The sequence below is a fragment of the Solanum lycopersicum genome, chromosome 4 (assembly GCF_036512215.1).
Source record: "Solanum lycopersicum chromosome 4, SLM_r2.1".
Taxonomy (NCBI): Eukaryota; Viridiplantae; Streptophyta; class Magnoliopsida; order Solanales; family Solanaceae; genus Solanum; species Solanum lycopersicum.
Window position 1 is genome coordinate 61803207 of NC_090803.1, and position 19913 is coordinate 61823119.

At 31.3% G+C, this 19913-nt stretch overlaps 3 protein-coding genes across 3 annotated transcripts; 2 read left to right on the top strand and 1 right to left on the bottom strand.

Moving 5' to 3' along the window:
- Positions 1-367: 367 nt before the first annotated feature.
- LOC101251468 (uncharacterized) lies at positions 368-3283 on the top strand. The gene is made up of 5 exons (NM_001348290.1): positions 368-802; positions 887-960; positions 1753-1876; positions 2036-2320; positions 2757-3283. Exons 1-5 carry the CDS (start codon positions 677-679, stop codon positions 3009-3011), a joined length of 864 nt encoding a protein of 287 aa, NP_001335219.1. The 5' UTR covers positions 368-676; the 3' UTR covers positions 3012-3283.
- An 8989-nt stretch (positions 3284-12272) lies between these two features.
- LOC101265233 (pumilio homolog 9-like) lies at positions 12273-17452 on the top strand. The gene is made up of 5 exons (XM_004238475.5): positions 12273-14043; positions 14140-14302; positions 15492-15655; positions 16621-16876; positions 17089-17452. The coding sequence occupies exons 1-5, from the start codon at positions 12749-12751 to the stop codon at positions 17194-17196; spliced, it is 1986 nt and encodes a 661-aa protein (XP_004238523.2). The 5' UTR covers positions 12273-12748; the 3' UTR covers positions 17197-17452.
- A 166-nt stretch (positions 17453-17618) lies between these two features.
- Positions 17619-19860, bottom strand: AN34 (annexin p34). The gene is made up of 5 exons (NM_001247175.2): positions 19712-19860; positions 19365-19510; positions 18764-18982; positions 18206-18418; positions 17619-18095 (listed from the first exon to the last, which is right to left on the bottom strand). The coding sequence occupies exons 1-5, from the start codon at positions 19785-19787 to the stop codon at positions 17805-17807; spliced, it is 945 nt and encodes a 314-aa protein (NP_001234104.1). The 5' UTR covers positions 19788-19860; the 3' UTR covers positions 17619-17804.
- Positions 19861-19913: the final 53 nt, after the last annotated feature.

Here is a 19913-nt window from a genome sequence, read left to right on the forward strand (position 1 = left end):
TTAAATCAAAGCGAGTAATAAATAATATCTTAAAAATGTAATAAATAAACAATATAATCAGAAACTAAGTATAAAATTATACATTAATTTTATTAAGTGAACATATATTGTTTTTGATAAAAATTACTATAATTTTTAAGTTGTGTAAAATAATAGGAGGGCATTCTTGTAATAACGCTAAAAAATGATCGGGACCCACCTGCCGACACGTGCCTATCAAAGCTGTGCACATGCTTTCACCCCCGCACCCTCTACCCACTCCCCACTCCCAAAAGTTAATTAAATAATTAACAAATCTGGCGGAGTAAAAAATTCAAAAAAATTTAAAACCCCTGAATAAATCTCTCTCTCTCTCTTTTATTCACACACAGTAACGTATCTAATTTCCCCATTTTCCTCTTTCTCTCTCTCTCCTTCTCTATCTATCGTAGCTCCCAAGTCCCAACAAACACTCACTGCAAGCAGAGAGTAGTAGATTTAAAGGAAGCACAAAGCCCACCCTTACAAAAAAGCAACTAAAAAAATACCTTCTTAATTCAGTCCTTATTAGATCTCTTAAGTTATTCCTTTCCATTCACACAAGCTCAGGTGAAGAGACGTGAGAGCTAGTTCGAATAAGATTTTGTTCTAGTTTTTTGTTTTTATTTTGTAGCATTTGTGGTTATCAGGAAAAAAAATGGAGAAAAGCACTCCAGTTCGAAAATCTCACACTAACACTGCAGATCTGCTCACTTGGTCGGAAAATCCGCCGGAAAATTCCCCGGCAATCGGTTCTGCTGCTTCCGCTGCCCGGTCTCGTCAGGTGAGGATGATTGTTCTGAAAAAATTTAGAGTTTTATATTTTATTTTACTCCTTGTTTGATTTTTTTTGTTGGTGAAATGGCAGCCGTCTGATGGGATCCAAAAAGTGGTATTTGGTGGTCAAGTGACTGATGAAGAAGTTGAGAGTTTGAACAAGAGGTGAATGATTCAGCTTTTGCGATTTTTATTTATTAGTTTTTTGTTTTTTTCGATGTATGTATATTTTTTTAATTTTGTTTATTTATCTGAGCATACGAGAGGAGTGAGGATATTAAATGCTTCAATGAGCAATCATAGTACGGAGAATTTGTTTGATTGCGAGTATTTTTTGTTTGTTTTCCTCTTATATTTTGGCTTTATTCTTCACGGTCTCAACAATGCATTTTTCTCTGTTATTTTTTTGTTCCTTTCTGATCCTGCTATTAATTTGCTTACAAGTCTCAAATGAGTATAATTGATTTAAAATGATTTGTATAGTTGATCCTAACTAGTTTTTAATGAAGTTTTGTACTAGTTGTATCAATTTGACAAACAATTTCGTTCATGCATTCAGATCTGCGTGTTGCGATTGCTAAAAGTCCATTTTCAGCATCTTGTCGATAAATCTATCTCCATAGTTTGTTATTCAGCTATGACACTAAGTCATATACTATTAGACAACCAGATAGATATTTGATTGTGTTAGTCATGGTAGTTTGTCGTACGAAAGGTATTTTTTGCTTATGTTATTTTGAAATGCCTTTGCAGAGATCCTCCAGGGACTATAATTTTTTCTGCTTCCGTATTATATTTGAAACATGATTTATATTCTTTGTTGTACTGTTGTATAATCCTGGCGTCTCAATGTGTCCTGATACATATGAGTAATGAAATATTGGAATGCTGCAATTTCCTTGTTATTTGTTGCTTAAGTTGTATTCCTTAAGCTGAAACTGTTTGGCACTGTCTCAGGAAACCTTGTTCTGGTTATAAACTAAAGGAGATGACAGGTAGCGGTATTTTTGTAGCTGATGGAGAAAATGGCGTTTTAGAATCTGACAGTGCTAATCCCATTCCAAATAGAAGGATGTATCAGGTACACTTCCCAGTTTATGTTATCTAAGTATTTATCAATTCATCATAAATGGTCTTCGCAGCCTATGTTTATATCTCACCGAATAATCATCTATGAACTACGAATGGTCTATATATATAACCTCAGGACTGGACTCTTACACGTGCTTTTTGTCCCCAGCAAGCTGTATCTGGTATAAGTCAAATTTCATTTGGTGATGAAGACACCGTGTCTCCAAAGAAGCCAGTCACTATCCCTGAAGTGGCAAAGCAGAGGGAACTAAGTGGAACTCTAGAAAGTGAGTCTGAGATGAAGTTGAAGAAACAAATTTCTGATGCAAAGACCAAGGAGCTCGTCGGACATGACATTTTTGCTCCTCCACCTGAAATTCAACCTCGTCCATCCACTGCTCGTGCATTGGCATTAAGAGAAAGCATTACCATTGGAGAAGCTGCACCAACAAATGTATGTACATCTATCAATTTCTTTATGTTCGCTCAAATAACTGCAAAATCCCACATTCTGTTTGCGCTGTATAGGGTCACCTTTACCCAATACTTCAGCAGTATAGTTGAAATAGTAAAGATCTGCTGGATTTAGATCCCGTCCAGTAGTACTATTCTTAGTGTTAGTGGACTATCTGAATGGTTCTACTTCCACAAAGAAACTATTGATTACCTCGTTTGTCTTTAAACTTATAATTAGAGAGAATATCAGTGCATGTTATCAGGCTTTCTCTAAGAAATGTAGGCATAACTATGCTTATCCTGAGGATGGGTTGTTAATCAATTTATGGTCTTGCTTAACATCTCATCTGATTTCTGATTCCTTCCACCATTTATCAGCAAATTATGTTCAGCCTCATTTTTGTTTCTTTTTTACTTTCTTGGTCTTTTAACAGGGTGATTCGTCTGGTGACGAACAAGTAGTCAAGACAGCCAAGAAGATTCCTGAAAAGAAGCTTGCAGAGCTCACAGGAAATGACATATTCAAGGGCGATAATCCTCCAACATCAGCTGAGAAGCACCTGAGTTCAGCAAAGTTGCGAGAAATGAGTGGAAGCAATATATTTGCAGATGGGAAAGTAGAATCTCGAGACTTCTATGGCGGGGTTCGCAAGCCTCCAGGTGGTGAGAGCAGCATTGCATTGGTGTAACTTGTTAGGTCTAACTCAATTTACATCATTAATTGTGTTTCCCTTTTTATTATCCATTATTTGTAGTTGGGGTTTGATTCTGATGTGATTTGACCAGTGTTCTGGAATTTATTATGTCCCTAGGATCTTATTTGACATGTCAACCAGAACTAAGAACTTTTGGCTAATTGGGTTGTATGTTGTTCATAAATCTCTGTTTCTGGTGGACTTTGTTTTTGTGATAATGTGTCATCTGAGTTCAATTAATTAATTAAGTAGTATTTGTGTCCTTTATCTTTTCTGGGTTTTTACATTTTGTAACATCTCTTTGCTTGTTTGGACTCACACTTGTGTTAAAGTTAAAAAGAAAAAGAAAACCTAACCATTATATAAATACTTTGGTTAGCGGGCTTTTGAACATAAATTTATGCATATTGTCTTTTTAAAAAAGTTGTGTTAACTGTATGTTTTGTTAGACACTTGTATGGATTATCAAAGAAATTAAATCTTTGTACTAAGACAAATCTGAAGAAAATAAATGCGAATAGACAATTGTTGAAAGCGACATCATTGAGACAAAATTCTTCACTTGGAAAATATTTTGATGGAATCTTATGGTATTTGATGGAATAAACAAACTTTGTGGATGGAAGCAATATAATGCTTTTCTTATTTTATGACATTATAGTTTTGTAAACGTATAATTTCTAATTTAGATTTGCTCTTAATCTTAGTTCTCTTTTTATCAATGTTATTTGTGATGTTTTTGATGGGTCAAGTGATGAGATGATGAATATTAGAATTAGGGTTAACGGGTTTTCAAATTGGGTGAGTGAGTTTTATTAAGTGAAATATTAAACAGGAAGTGAACTTTTAATTATCATAAAATATATATTCTACCAGCCATGTAAGTGCCACGTAAGATAATAATAGAAGTGGTCACATTATGCTTAACTATCTAAAAGCAAATATTTGCTCAAAGTTGGATGACAAGGACAAATATATCAAAAAAAAAAATATGACCAAAGTGTAAATGTAACCCTTTTCTAATAGTATTAATGGCAATTATAACCCCTTTCCCTAACATAAATTCCATATCTGCCTTGTCACAGTGTGTATTTTTACGAAGAAGGGAAAACTTTTTTTCCTTATTTCTTGATTCTTAAATATCTATCCATTAATATCATTTCATACAATTTGATATACATCTATGAAGATAATTTATACAGGTATACACATTTTGAAGGAAAAATCAACACATGTATATTGTATATCATTCTTAAATTTACTTAAGTAACTGATATATAAACATTTATATAAATTCTATACTATATACACTATGATATACAAGGATAAATTCTATAATATATACACTATGATATACAAGGATAACTTATGCAACAACAAAATCAGCCCATATGTATCGTGCTAAAATTTGTTAATAAGCGACATATTGTAGCAACCAGTACATAAAAATATGAAGAGAGGGGAAAATTTTGTCGCGGATCTTTTTCTGCTTTACTTCATTGATCGTCAAGATAGAAATTGAAAAATCGGTGACTGTTGACAAATTCCCCAACCATGGTATCGCTAATGAAAGTAGAGAAAATAATAATGATAATCTATAAGAAACCAGATTTTTCTAGTAGAAGAGAGAACGGTTAGCTATCTAATTTATAAAAGAAATTAAAATAAAATAAAAACTATATAATGCCAAATATTTAAAAGAAAATTTTTATTGAAGCTATCAAATGCCAAAACGTAAACGTAAGCTATTTTGTGCCAAATTTCAAGTCACGTTATATAACCATGCCAAAAAATTGGAGAATTTTGTCTTATTTCTCATTTGGTATAGTGGTTTTGGAATACCATAAGATATAAAATGTTAATTTGCTCGAGAAGATAATTTGACATAAAGACATATATATAATCATATCAATTTAAAGTTCGAATTCTTAGATGTCCTAAAAGTTAGACTTTGGCATATATTTTAAGAAAATAATAATATTTTAAAAATATTCTTTGTAAGTAATTATATATCAAGAATAAATTGCAGGTTTTTATGAGTTGATTGAGATTAAATTGCAGGTTTTTTGTAAGTAATTATATATAAGTAATTAGGTACATATTCTATTCAAGTAGTATACAATTTTATAAATTAATATTTATAGTTTTAAAAAAATATTTTGATATAGTGATTATATATATAAAAAAAAAATATGAAGTGCAAATTTTTGTGAATGGCTAATGTGGATGGTTGAATGATGATTTGTTTATCGATGTCAAGATAATTTTAAATTATATTTAACTTAAGAATAAGGATTATTAGTAATAATTATGCACATTATTTTTTATATCATTTGATTTTGCTTTAATTTTAAATTTTTATAGAGTACTGTTATTCGTAACGATTTTTAAAGTAATTTAAAAATAAGTTGTAATTATAAATAAAATATGATAAAATATAATTTTTTTGATAAAATGATGTGAGTAAGTTTTGTTCTCCTTATGAATATCCAAAGAGTTCACATGATATTCCAGATATTATCTTTATGAATAAGCAAATGAGTATCGAATATTTGAGATTTCTTTGAGAAAGACAATATTTGATATCTTCGTGATTTCTTTATAAATATAAAAAAAATTATGGAGTATTCTAGATTTCTTTGAGAAATAAAATACAATATTGATGTCTTTATTATCTTTTTGTGAACATTGAAGAGTTATGGAATATTCTTCAATGAAATATATAACCTTTCGTCTGATTCATTCATAAGATTCAAAAATATACTTTTAACTTATATTCACATCTAAATACAACTCTATTTTACCAATATTTATCACTAAATTTTTTTCAAATTCTACAATTTCTATCTACAAACTTTTACGATTTCAAAGGTCAATTTTTTTATTTTTTTTTTGATAAACTTGAAAAACTAAGTTTGAAGATGTACAATTATTTCAATTTCTTTTGAATTTCCAGCATTTCAGCTTTAACGCAGAGCAGAAATGAACACTGCGAAGACTTATTTCTATTACTGGAAATTTTCCGTGATCCGACACACAGTACCTACCAAAATTATATTTGTTTCTAAGTAGAAAAATAATATTAATAAATAATTTTTAAATGGATCGATTACAAATTTAATAATTACTAAGGACAAAATATTTCTAAAACTATGATACTAACTACTAGCATCTCAGTATAGATTTTTAATTGTTTGATTCGGTATTTTAATAAATGATTTGTGCTTTTCTGATCAAAATTTTAGTGTTAACGCTTTTTAGCTTTTTGAGATTTAAACTATATCAATTTATTTAACGGAGAAACGAACAGCTCCAACAGTATTCAAATTATCGGTAAATAAGAATCTGTATAATTTTCTTGGATATATAATTAATTTCTAACTTCAGCTAAAGTATCAATAAAGACAATAAAATCAATAAATATAAGACACATTGTGAAATCGCTCGACAGCTATTGAGGGCAGAACACAAGATCGATAACTAATTTTATGTTGTAATTCCTGAACCCCCATTTTCGTATCCAAATATTATAATATTTTATCAAATTACATATAAATAAAAAAAATTATTTACATATCGAACATTAGAAACCTACCCTCTGAGTGTCCTTAACCCCATCATTAGTTCTTTAATTCTCAAAATAATATGAAATGTGGAATAGTGGATTCTCAAATCCAATCATTACACGAACTTCTATGTAGGAAAATCAGTCAAACAAAATGCATCGCTTAACAGTTAATAACTCCAAATATCGCAATGCTATAAAGAGGCAAAATAATCTAAATTCATCACTTATCTCATTTTGTACTCCCCAAAACCCTATATTTCTATCCAAACAACATAATATTTTACTATAGTACATTTAATAAATATTTATACTTGCATATCAACGCAAACACGATGGAATAAACAAAGAAACCCCTCTTCTAGATAATGGCAAGGACATTATTGAAATAAAAACTATCATCAAAGGATAAACATAGTATTTTTTTCTACTTAACAATATTATATTTATGGTTTCTGCAAATCAGAAAATGGTTTTCTCATATAAAATCATTTTAATAAATAATAATTGAATCAATATTTCACTTGGACTGGAATAACAAATTTTCTGAAACGAAAAAAAGTAGTTCAGAAAAATAGTTAAGTAAAAAAAGAAACAAAAATAGCCACGTCCCGCAGCCTTTTGTACGTACGTACGAGATACTGCGCAAAAATAAAATTACAGGTAGTTGCTGTGCACGATAGTGGGGACTCTGTCAGATTATTTTACTTAGTACCCAAGAAATTGAACATTTGGCCATTTGTCATATTATAATTAGTATAATTTATCTTATTTACGCGAATTTAAAAATTTTATTAAAGAAATTTAATATATATATATATATATTTTGTATGAAGATAATATTTTTAATGAAGATTGGTCGATTAACGATTGTACACTATATATAACTATGCTACACTGAATAGAGGAATGGATCATTTCATCAAATTCATGTTAAGATATTGGATATGCGATTTTCGAAAAATTTATATTTTTTTTCACTTATATAAGGAATTAATGTTTAAGAATATGTAATAAAAAGGAGCTATATTGATTCGGTGATAAAGAAGAAACTCCATTACGATGTGGATTCCCAACCCTTGGAGTCATATATAGCAACAATTTCTTTTGTCAATTATTATTGCATATTAGTTACTATTTTATTTTACTAGAAATTTTTAAACTTAATGTTATAGCATAATAAAATCTCATTTATATATGATAATGATAAAACTCAAAAAAATATTTGGATAACAAATTTCAGGCCTTTATTTTCTGGTTTGTTTGATGGACAGGCTCTGAAGTATTAACTGGCTCAGTAAATCAGGCTGTGTCCTTTTTGTTCTTTTGTCCCCTTCATTAATGAACACTCAAAATTTCCATTTTAAGTACTCCCTTTTTTTCGTTTGAAATTAATTGGAACAGATATTATTTTGATACATATTTTATAGAGAAAAAAAAAATACATGTAAAAGTGTTTTAAGACAATAATTTGAATGAAGAAATCAAATAAAAATAATTTTTGATCAATTAATTGTGTTTTGGATTGGTAGTTCTATGCATAATTAGCATTGGTGCCTTAATCATGGTTACTGCTTAATAAGAAAAATGAAATATGAAAAAAATTGGTTAAAGAACAATCTCTTTTTAAATTCACATGATGTGATAGGAACCTGAATACATTCAAATAAAATAATTTTTTTTTTCATTTTACGTCTACAACTAATACTCTAAAGAAATTATTATAGAGAGATAATTAATTCAAAAAAATAAATAATGAATTAAATAAATGTATTGAATTCCATGAGAATTAGTAGTATTACAGTAGAATTCTCTAAATTGATATTATAATATTGAAATTATAAAATTTTATTATTTTGTAGATGTATTAATTAATCAATAAATTGTAAATATTAATTTAAAAATATTTTGAAATTCAATATAGATTAGTTCTAATTACATCATCTGGGATGAAGCCTCAAGGAATTCAAATGAACCCACTTATAATAATTTACATAAATTTAACGTCATGATAGTAGTCTCAGTAAAATTATTACAATAAAATGGATGTCAATAGTCCATTAAATTATACAGATGAAAATGATACATCTTTAAATGTTTAGAGCTTAAAAAAGTTATAGATATCATCAAAGAAAATAATGTTCATGATAACATTGAAGACAATACAATACCTTTGAACCAATCACTTACAAAGAACCACTTGTCATTACTCGAAATCTTCATAATCTTTTGATGCACTTCGAGAAGACAATATCGAAATTTTTAGAAGCAATAAAAAAAATTAGAATTTTTTCAACTAAATCTAAATTTTAATAAATAATTTAAAAAATATTAAAATTATATTCCACAAAGTTATTCAAATATTTTTATAATTTATAATTCTTAATTTATATTATCAATAAAATCATATATTTATATAAAGATCTTGTAAAAATACATTATTTTATTGAAATCAATCACTAACTCAAACCGAAAATCAAAGAAAATTATAATTTTTTAAAAATTATAAATTTATTGAGTATTAATTTAGAAAAATTCTACGAACTATTATACTTCAATGAATAAATTATTGCCCTCAAGTTGCATTTCAGCTTAAGTAATATAGATTTGTCGATATTTAATAAAGCAATAGTCTTTTTCGAAGAAACTTAAAGTTGGTTAGTGGCAAATAATTATAATATTTTCTTTTCCGTAAATATATAATTTCTCTCCAGTTGCAATCTTCATTTTTTAAATATTTTCTTTTATAATATTGACATATTATCTATCATCAAATAGTATATTAATATGATGATTTGTGTATATAATTAAACCAAAAATCATCGGTCTGTTCAATTAATTTTTGTGGCATTTTTTAGAATAATATTAATTTGTACCTTTAATTTGACTTTTTCTTGCAAATTATGTAGTGGAATTTGATTTCATGAGAGTAATTTACTTCCTTTTTTTTAATTGTTAATATTTAGTATCTTCTACTATATTAGAATGAAATGGTGGAATATTTTGTAAGATTAATTTATCTCATCTTTGTATTTTCTATATAAGGTAATAATTTTATTATTTCAATATGAATAGGAGAATAAATTCTTACAACTAGTTAATATTTTAAATTAATTCAACTAAATGATCACCTAAATCATTACTTATTTTAAAGTATCTTTTCATATAAAAAATTAAAAATACAAAGGCATATATACAACAAGTTAGTTTATTAATTCACCAAGTTATGAAATTCAAAAGTGCACACATAAATGACTACATATTCAAGAAAATGCGAGTATAAAATTGTTGGATAAATAGACCTCACGTCTTTGAGAATATAAGAACGACATAATTATACTAAATATAATACATAAAAATTAGATTATAATCTAAATATATCAACTAAGAAATTTTAATAATCGAATTAGTTACCTATTTAGATTCATCTCATAGGTAAATATCTAATTTTACATCTTGAGATTTTCTCTCCCGTTCAAAAAATCAAATAGATTCATCTAAAAGGTATGCATATAAAGTAAAGAATAATGAGACAAAGGAATTTCATGACTTAAAAGAAAATAACCCTAAAATAAGATCGGGCCAAAATCACTTATGCCAAATATATTTATTGATATAGATATTTTAAAAAAATTATCCGATATTTAAAGTTATTATTGACTCCACACCATTTCACAAAACCAAAACTAACTTCTTTTTTTTTAAACAAAAAACGCAATTAATAAAATTGTATCTATTTGTTATTTATGAAATTTTTAGTCCGCTTAAAATAAAAATAAACATTAAATCAATAAATTGTCATGTTGAGTTTCAAGAGAAGGGTTAGTATGATTTTTCGTTTCGTTTTTTTTTTATGTATTAACACTATGAATTATGATATCTTGTTTTCGTACTTTTCAAGAGGAACACATAAAAAATGTATTACATTTTGAACATTTAAACAATTAAGTTTAAATTTATTATCAAGTAGACAAATAAAAGCACACAAATGTACATTAAATAAGGTGATTTTTTTTAACTCTTAATTAAAATCTTGTTATGATTAGATTTACAGAAGAATAGGTTCTATACTTCTATTAACGGATTACTAGTTATTAGATCCAGAATCAAAGGTACTAACAACTAAGTTTTGGACAATTATTTATTTATTTAGAGAGTTAAAATGTTTCACCACATTTTTAGAAAAATAATAATAAATATTTTTTGAATAATTGTAAAAATTTTATTTTTCCTAGAAGCAGAAAAAGCAAAAAAAAACACAAAAAAACAGTGATTCAAATATTTTTTAAAACCATGATCGGCTCAAATTATTGTCCTAATATTAGAAAAAGTACTTTTCAAATTAGTTAGTCAAATATACTATTTTTTAAAGCTCTTTTTCCAAAAGTATTACAAAATATATTTTCTAAAATAAGAAACTATTAAATGCTTGGTCAAACATGTTATGAGATATAAATTTTCAAGATCAAATAAATTTACTAGCCACAATAATCTCCTACGTATTTTAAATTCTTAATACATTATTAAGACATAATTAAAGAATTTTTTTTGTTCTTTCACTTGATGAGAGAAAAAATAGCAAGTCGGTTAAAAGAGTTGATTAAGCTTAGGCTTTAGAGTAGCTACTAAACATAGTATAATAACTGAAAAATCAAAGCTTGGCTAAGAAATACTAAAACTAGTTAAATCTAAATTATATTATCTGTAATTTCTCAGCAATCACCATCAATTAAAAAAATCGTTTCTTTTATCTTTTCCATAATTATTAAGAAAAAAAAGTTGGAACAAGAAATTACTAAAGGTGTGTTTGGTGCGAAGGACATTATTCTTTTACCATTTCGCTCGCTAATTAACTTTCTAACCATTACACAACTTCTATCAGACAAGATGCACCGCTTGACAAGAACTGTTGTCGTAACGTTACAAAGAGGTGGAACAATCAAAATTAATCACTAATTCCATTTTGTAATCCCAAACCCCCCATTTTTAATCCAAACATCATAATATTTTATTAAATTACTTATAAATAAAAAATATTACTTACACATTGAACATAAGAAAGATACGCTTCGAGTGCCCTTAACCCCGATCCGCCCCATCATTAGCTCTTTAATTCTCAAAATAATATGAAATGTGGATCCTCAAATCGAACAATTAGACGAACTTCTATGTAGAGAAACTAATCGGACAAAACACATCGCTCGTTAATTACAGGTGTCGCAACACTACAAACAGGCGGAGTAATCGAGATTCATCACTAATGCCATTTTGCAATCCCCGAAACCCCATCTCTCTATCCAAACAACATAATGTTTTATTAAATTACATATAAATAAATATTTCTACTTACGTATCAAACACTAGAAAGCTACCCCGAGCTCCCTTTCATTAGCCCTTTAATAAAACGAAATGTAGAATTGTGGATCCTCAAATCTAACCATTATATAATTTTTATCTAGAGAAATCAATCGAGCAAAACACACCACTCGATAACTACAAATATCGTAACGCGATAAAAAAGGTAAAACAATCAAGATTGATCACTAATCTCATTCTATAATCCCCAAACCCCCATTTTCCTATCCAAACATCAGAACGTTTTATTAAATTACAATACAAAATAAAAGAATTTTTTTACTTAGCATATCAAATACTCAAATACTAGAAGACGTATGTTTTAGCAAAATATTTTTTTTAACACCAAACACACCCTACCAAAAAAAAAACAACCTGCTTTGTCAGATTCAGAGCCACCCTTTTCTCTCTCTCTTTCTCTTTCCTTTTTTCTACTGGCTGTGTGATTACTGAGTACATACAATACAAATACTGCGAAACTTTGCTCTTCATTTTAATGGCGTGAGCACAACCATAACCAGCACTGTCCTCTTCTTCTTCCCACTCATTACCAAATACCCATCTGTTATCTTCTTCTTCAGAAAAAAAAAACCCAAAACCCCAAAACAACAGAGTAAAGATCTTCTTAAATTCCCAATGACAAACTTAATCTTTTGTACCTAAAATTCTCCAACATATCAAAGATATGAATGTATTGTTTTGGGTGTTTTAATTACTGGGTTTCTTGATTTTATCTATGTTTAACGTCTTACAATAGTTGTACGTGTAATTTATGTTATAATATTAGCTTGTAAAAGAGTGTTGGGTTGTGATGTATAGAGGTAAAGAGAAGGGCATTGAGGGAAAAATGAAGGGTCATGAAGAAATGCTTTGGATGTTGAAGGGAGACGTTTCGTATTTGAATCATCAGTATCATGATCAAGGTGATGCGACAGCGATGATGGGGTTTTCGTCTTCGGGTTCGAGTTCGTTGTCTGGTGGATTTGGTTCATATGGTGATGAATCTTGGAATGTATTTGATCAGAATATTCATCAAGGTGGTGTACTCGATAATACTCATCATCCACTACACCTGGGAGGTTCTGGTTGGTCTTCTAACATGTTTAATGACCAAAATTTTGATAAAGTTGTTGATATGGGTCTGTCTCAGCGATTCTATGGGATGAATATTGATGATAAGGTTGATCATTTCTTCAATGGAACAGGAAATTCTCATCATGGTTTTTGTGATTTTCAAGGGTCAGGTGGAGGAGGTGGAGGAGGAGCATTAGGCCATAGGAGAGAGAATTTGTGTGATTCAATGGGGTCTGTTCATCTTAATCCTCTGTCTAGAGACCTCTGTAAGTATCAGAAAGAGAAAATTAACTATGATTACTGGTGTAACATGAATAGGCCTTGTAGTAACGAGGGCGTTCGATACTCAGAGCACAGTGGATTTGATGATGTTGGTGTTGATAGGAGTTTCTTTAGCTCGTTACATGGCTCTCAGTTGATGGGATTAAGTTCTGAATATGATTGTTCCATTGCAAAGCAAAGGCCTACTAGCATAATGAACCACCCTTTATCTCCATTGCCAAGTTCAAGAAGCCTAGATAGTTACAGTTGTGAAGACAGTTTCATTATGCAAGGGGAATGCTTAAAATATGCTTCTGAGCAGAGAGGTTTAAAGGGTCAGAAGAAAAAAACAAGGAGTGAGATTAAAATGGAAAGGTTGCAAGAGAAGAAACCGGCGAGAAATGGCTTATTGCATTCTGGAGAATCTTGTGAAGTTGGTTTAGGGGAGAATGAATTCCAAGTAAGAGGAGCTAGTAGAAATGATTTGGCCTTAAAGGATGGAAATATACAGAACCATGTGTATTTGGCAGCAAAAGATCAGCTGGGGTGTAGGTATTTACAGAGGATATTTGATGAAGGGACCTCTGAAGATGTTCAGATAATATTCAATGGCATCATTCATCATATCTTTGAGTTAATGAAGGATCCATTTGGGAACTATCTCGTGCAGAAACTATTGTCTGTCTGTAATGATGAGCAGAGAATTGAGTTTGTGCTCATGGTGACTAAAGATCCAGGAGAGCTTGTGAAAACATCTAGGACAACACATGGGTAAGAACAGCAAAATTCTGCTCAATCTTTTTTCATATTATTGATTCTTGAACTGTCATTTGTTTCAACTAAGTTGCAATCATTTCGTCGTTTCAGGACCCGTGTCGTGCAAAAGTTAATTGAGACAATGAAGACCAGGCTGGAAATTTCCTTAGTTATAAGGGCTCTTCAACCTGGAATTCTTAATCTCATGATGGATGTCAATGGAAATCATGTGGTTCAGCGTTGCTTGCATTGTTTAAACAAGGATCACAACAAGGTGTGCCATCATTTTCTTATTGAACATAAGTGGACTTGTTAGGTGGAGAATCTGATAAACAAAATATATTCATGTGCCTAAGTTACTTGTTTGGGAGTATTCTCTCTGGCTTAACATTAGACCACCTTCTTGTTGGCACAACTTGAAGGCAAGATAATGTCTTGAAACATAGTAGATTAGCTAACAAATGTTTCTGAAAAGCAGTATTATTAAATTTACATTCTGACTTGATGGTTCTAGAGAGTCATTCATCTGTTTTCCACACTTTAACATGGAGTGGAAATACACATGTTGACCAATGCTACAACCAAACACCAAAATATTGCATGTCAGCATCAGATGTTTGTTCAGAAAATCAATGAGTGCTTGAGGATAATTGGAGCTGCAGAGTCATCAAGATGGAACTAAACAAAATTTGTCATCCTAACAAAATAAGAACATCAGGCTAGAGCTTGATTATTAGAAGCAGAGGGAAAATACTCTCGTTTTGATACATTTCTAGTGTACTAGATATTCTGTTGCAATTGGTTCTTCCATTATTCTAAATTGTCTAATCTGATTAAGTTTTCCTATCATACTCAACTAGTATTTGGCCTTAAGGTTTTCCTTTGACGTGATAATCATGTACACTTCTTTGATGGGGTTGAGATTTGAGAAGGTATACATGTACATGTTGACGCGTGCCGCTGTGTGTGCTTGACAAAGTTTGTAAAGCAATAATCACTAAATTCACAAAGAACTCAATACTGTTAGTTATAAAGAAAGGTGAAAGGAGTTGCAATCGTTTATCTGCATGTTATGTGCTTTTCTTCAGGTATTTTGTTTCACAGGTTGATAGTTTGAACAACCTGTATTCTTCAGGTATTTTGCTTCATAGGTTGATAGTTTCAACACCCTGAAGACTTTCAGTCAAAATATGTACCCCTTTGCTTTCAACATCAAGTTAGTTTCTTATCACATGGGATGTACTGTATCTGAAACAGACTATTTTGTTGTTGTTGGAATTCATTGGAACAGAATATCTACATGAGTGCGAAGTATCTTGGGGAGATCACCCTAGTTGAGCACGTAAACCAATTGTCATTTCCATATCTGTACAATATCTACTCAAGATATATATAGTCTGATTTGCTTTTAAAGTATTTAATTATTTATTCTAAAATTGGTCTGTCCAATGAATCACTTGCAGCTTATTTTTGATGTCGCGACTAAGCATTGTGTTGATATTGCAACACATCGTTATGGTTGCTGCGTGCTGAATAAATGCATCACTTATTCAACTGGAAAGCAACGTGACAAGTTGCTTGCTGAGATTTGCTCTAATGGGCTTAAGCTTGCTCAAGATCCTTTTGGGTAAACTTCAGAACTTCTACTTTGGTTCTTTACTTAATTGATCTTTTAGCTCAGAACCTTCCTAAGATATTTTAGAGACAAAAGGGACTTGCTGAAAAAACTCATTCTGATTAAGTATCACATGATGGCACACTGTGTTTTTCTACTGTTCTAATGTGTGTACTACTAGTTCAAATTTTGGAAACATTTAGAATGCCTGCATATTTTCAAGTTATCTGCACCCTTGTAAGTGTTATATTTTTCCAGGATCATGTTAAATAACCATGTTACCACATTTAAGGCACTAGCCTCTTGATATAGATTAGCAGTAATCAAATGCCAGCAGACTCATAGAAGTGTGTGAGAGTGTTTATAGAATATGGCTCAGCAGTTGGCCTCTTATGGTTTTGTATATCACATCAACTTTTATGTATGTATTCAATTGACAAATTTAACTGTCATCCATTGGAAAGATGATTCCAACAAACTCGGAAATAACTACCGAGACGAATAGTACTTGATTGTTTTTGGACTTCTTTTTAATGGAACATCTGAACAAAAATTCATTTGATTATCTCGTACACATTCCTTCCTATATTGCGAGGTAATCCCATTTCTGCACTTTCATTACCAGAACTCGCTTAAGGAATGAGTGGTCCAGATTGTTTCACTCTACTGGTAGTGGAGTTTTTCTTTTTCTCTTTTTGGTCATGATAGGGAGTTCAATGGTGACATTTTCTGCCTCTGATATAATCCCCAAGTGCACCACAAACAAGCAACTCTTCAATCTTTTTTACTTTGTATTCTTGAACTATGCCTGCATTTCATAAATATTTTCTTTTTAACATCAAGAGAATTATATACTCTGTGATTTTTATCTTTTCCTTGCTGCAACATGAGGTATTGCCTGCATAGTCATTTTGTGGCGTCTTTCGGTTCCGTTCCCTTACTAGAGCTTATTGGAATTTTCTCAACTCATGATACAGGAATTATGTTATTCAATTCATAATAGAGTTAAAGATACCCTCTGTTGCTGCCATGTTGCTCTCTCAGTTTGAAAGGCATTATGTATACCTCTCAAGGCAAAAGTTTAGCAGTCATGTTATTGAAAAGCTCCTGAAGTGTTTTGAAGAAGGAAGGTCGAAAATCATCAATGAGTTAGTCTCAGAACCACATTTTGATCAATTACTGCAAGATCCCTTTGCTAACTACGTGATTCAGTCTGCACTTGGCGTTACTAAGGTTAGCATTTGAACTTGTTATGTTTCTGTGACACTTGCATGTTTTAAACTTCTTGTTTCCATATACTTAGGATTCTTCAAGCTCTGATTTAATACCAAGTGTCATTAATTTTTATGTTCAAAGTAGTTACATGGGGAAAATCTGTTTAAAAAAACCAGGTGACTGTTTCAGTGATTGCATTCTTATTCCTTGTACATTTTACGTTGAATCAGGGACCGGTTCGAACTTTGTTGCTTCATGCTGTGCGGCCTCACATGCTTCTCCTGCGAACCAGTCCATACTGCAAGAAGATCTTCTCTCGTCGACTACTGAAGAAGTAATGCTCCAAGTGAGAGTAAAATGTTGTTGTTCTCTTACTATTACCTTATCTATTTAGGTAACTGGATGTGGAATGTATCTTATCTATGATCCTATTAAGGTGATCAGTAACATATTAGACTGTTGTATGTCATGCAACAATTTTGGTTGATGCTTCTTTGTATGATGCTTTTTTGCTCAAATTTTAAGATGTGTAAGATTGTAAGGGATGGTGACAGTCTTTTGACTCATCTTTAATTAAGTTGCTGTTTTCTATTACTGGTTACGATTTTCGTGCTTATCTGGTGTATTTAACATCAAGGAGTTAGCTTTGTCTTGTATTATGCATAAACTGAAGTAAGATTAGATTAGATGAAGAGACATTGATAGATCTCAACTTTTTTGAAACTTACGCGTAGTTGAAGATTATTGTAGTGGATGCAAATCATTAGAGAACATTTTTAGACAGCACAAAGATTCATATTCAAAGTTTCTCACAAGAAGAAAAGGACTAAAAGCTCATGTGAAACAGACCACACTCAATCATCAAACACATGCCAACTCTGAAATATATGGGAGAATGGCATATTTATTCTGGTCATTATAAAACAGAAGTGAGCCAATCCGCTTCTTATTCCTCCTCTTGTCCAAGTAAAGCCACCAGCATATTCTCATAATCTCCTCCTGTATCTTTGGCAATGGCGCGACCCAGAGGAACGCTATCCCTCTTCTGGTACTCGTTAGCGATAGTCTTCAGATCGACCTCAGCCCTTGTAGCGATAACTCGGGTTAGATGATCTTCCTCTGTTCCTCTCCTGTTAATTGCATCACGAAGAACCTCCACGAAATAGTGCTCGGGGTAGACAAGACCTTTTATGGTGGCCCTTAACAGTGCAACAAACTCATCCTCATCTTCTAATTGCTGCACATTGACAAAAGAACTCAATAATTCAATATAGCAGAAATAGAAAGCCAGTCCTACAGTAGAAAGGCGTATGACTGAAAGAAATGGAGCAACGGATGAATCTGTACCTTTAGGATATCCTCACCATATTCATCTTTGTAATGATTCAAAGTAGCATTGAGTTGCGCTTTGCTCCTTGTGGCTAAAATTCTAATGACCTCATCGTCACTGTAAGCCTTATCGGAGATCTTCTCATGCAGCACTTTAGATTCTGCTTTAGCAAGTCGCAAGTCCACCTCATCTCCCCCATATCGGTAGGAGCTCACAAGAGGTACCAAAAGCTGTAAGAAGTTGGAAACTTAAATGATCAATACACAAAGTTAATTCACTGTCAGTATTCATCCAAACAAACATGGAGTTCAATGAACATTAGATATACCCTACATTGCAATGTGGCACAAAGACATTCTTGCCTTGAGAATATGTTACGATAACAAGAACTATAGATTAAAAAGTTGTACTTTGTCGATTATATGTCTTTAGATCTCCAAAAACAGAGCAAATGCTTCATGGGCACCATTCAAACCTCATTTAATTTGACAACAACTTAATGAATTATTGTTAAGGACTCGGATACAGAGCTACAAATGAGACTACTTGCAATTAGAATGCTTTGAATGATATACCTTGCGGTGATCCCCAGTAGTGTGATAAGCAACGTCCTCTTCGAGAGATTTCTTGTTACGAGCATGATAAGCTTCTCTTGCCAAAACCAGTTCTTTAGGAGATCTGGTACAAGCTATCTCCACAAGAACAAAGTTGCTTTTTGTCCATCTCTTAGTAGCTTCCTTAGCCAAATAGGCATCACGTTCTGCAGGATCCAGTGTCCATACTACCACCAATTTCTGCGAGAAACATTCAAGAGAAAACACAAGTACAAGTGTTGGTTATCATTTCTGATCAAAGTTCACATACGATCAAAAAGTCAAAAGGCAAATCCAGGATCTCGAGTCAGTGAATTCAAAACACGTATGATTTTATTATATATGTACACATTTTCATATTTTGACATACTAATACATATTTTTCATAGATCTGTCTCTGATAAAATCGAAGTTGAATCCATGATCTAGAGTATCGGGTTCAGAATTAGCATGGTTTTACTATACGGATAATGTGTATATATATATTTTACATCATAGATCTGCCTTTGATCACACAGAGTAACTCAGAAACTCAAATAATCAACTAAGAATTCAAAAATTATTCTGTAATTATGAAAATGACCTCAAAATCATGAGTAAGTTCTCTGTCCAACTCTTTAAGCAGATCTTCCCCAAAAGTCTCAGCATAAGTCTGTCGAATCAATTTGCGTTGAGCCGCATTTCTATGAGCCAAAATTGATATAATCAACTTCTCATTCGTTCCCCATCCTGTAACAATCAAATCATTCCAGAAGTTAAAACTTCAATCAATTTTGATGTTAACATCACCGATCAATCTAAAAAAATATAAGATCTCTATAATCGCAAAAGATAGTAAACAGAATTTAGAATATGCTAGAAAAATCAAAGTAGTGAATCTGTATATTCGTTGTTGAGAGATTTAATGGTATTATAAGTTGACTTCAATACCTTTGAAGGCAGATCGGAGTTGTTCACAGTCTTCAGCGACTGAAGGAACTTCTGCCGGAACTGTAAGACTTGCCATTTTTCTTCTTCTCTGTGTGGGCAGGAGGAGGATATGATTGTCAAGACTCGAAAATGCAGGGTGATGAGTAGGGAGTCAATTTTTTACACATTCCTTCTTCCCTTTTTAAAGACGCACAAAGATCAC

What these genes read in the sequence shown, in the direction of transcription:
- LOC101251468 (NM_001348290.1), top strand. Translation starts at nt 677, where the DNA reads ATGGAGAAAAGCACTCCAGTTCGAAAATCTCACACTAACACTGCAGAT. An exon ending in CCGCTGCCCGGTCTCGTCAG is followed by an intron (nt 803 to 886) that starts GTGAGGATGATT and finishes GTGAAATGGCAG; the next exon opens with CCGTCTGATGGGATCCAAAA. An exon ending in CAAATAGAAGGATGTATCAG is followed by an intron (nt 1,877 to 2,035) that starts GTACACTTCCCA and finishes TTTTGTCCCCAG; the next exon opens with CAAGCTGTATCTGGTATAAG.
- LOC101265233 (XM_004238475.5), top strand. Translation starts at nt 12,749, where the DNA reads ATGTATAGAGGTAAAGAGAAGGGCATTGAGGGAAAAATGAAGGGTCAT. An exon ending in TAAACAAGGATCACAACAAG is followed by an intron (nt 14,303 to 15,491) that starts GTGTGCCATCAT and finishes AATCACTTGCAG; the next exon opens with CTTATTTTTGATGTCGCGAC. An exon ending in CTTGCTCAAGATCCTTTTGG is followed by an intron (nt 15,656 to 16,620) that starts GTAAACTTCAGA and finishes CTCATGATACAG; the next exon opens with GAATTATGTTATTCAATTCA.
- AN34 (NM_001247175.2), bottom strand. Translation starts at nt 19,787, where the DNA reads ATGGCAAGTCTTACAGTTCCGGCAGAAGTTCCTTCAGTCGCTGAAGAC. An exon ending in ACTCCGATCTGCCTTCAAAG is followed by an intron (nt 19,511 to 19,711) that starts GTATTGAAGTCA and finishes TGATTGTTACAG; the next exon opens with GATGGGGAACGAATGAGAAG. An exon ending in ATGGTGAGGATATCCTAAAG is followed by an intron (nt 18,096 to 18,205) that starts GTACAGATTCAT and finishes GTCAATGTGCAG; the next exon opens with CAATTAGAAGATGAGGATGA.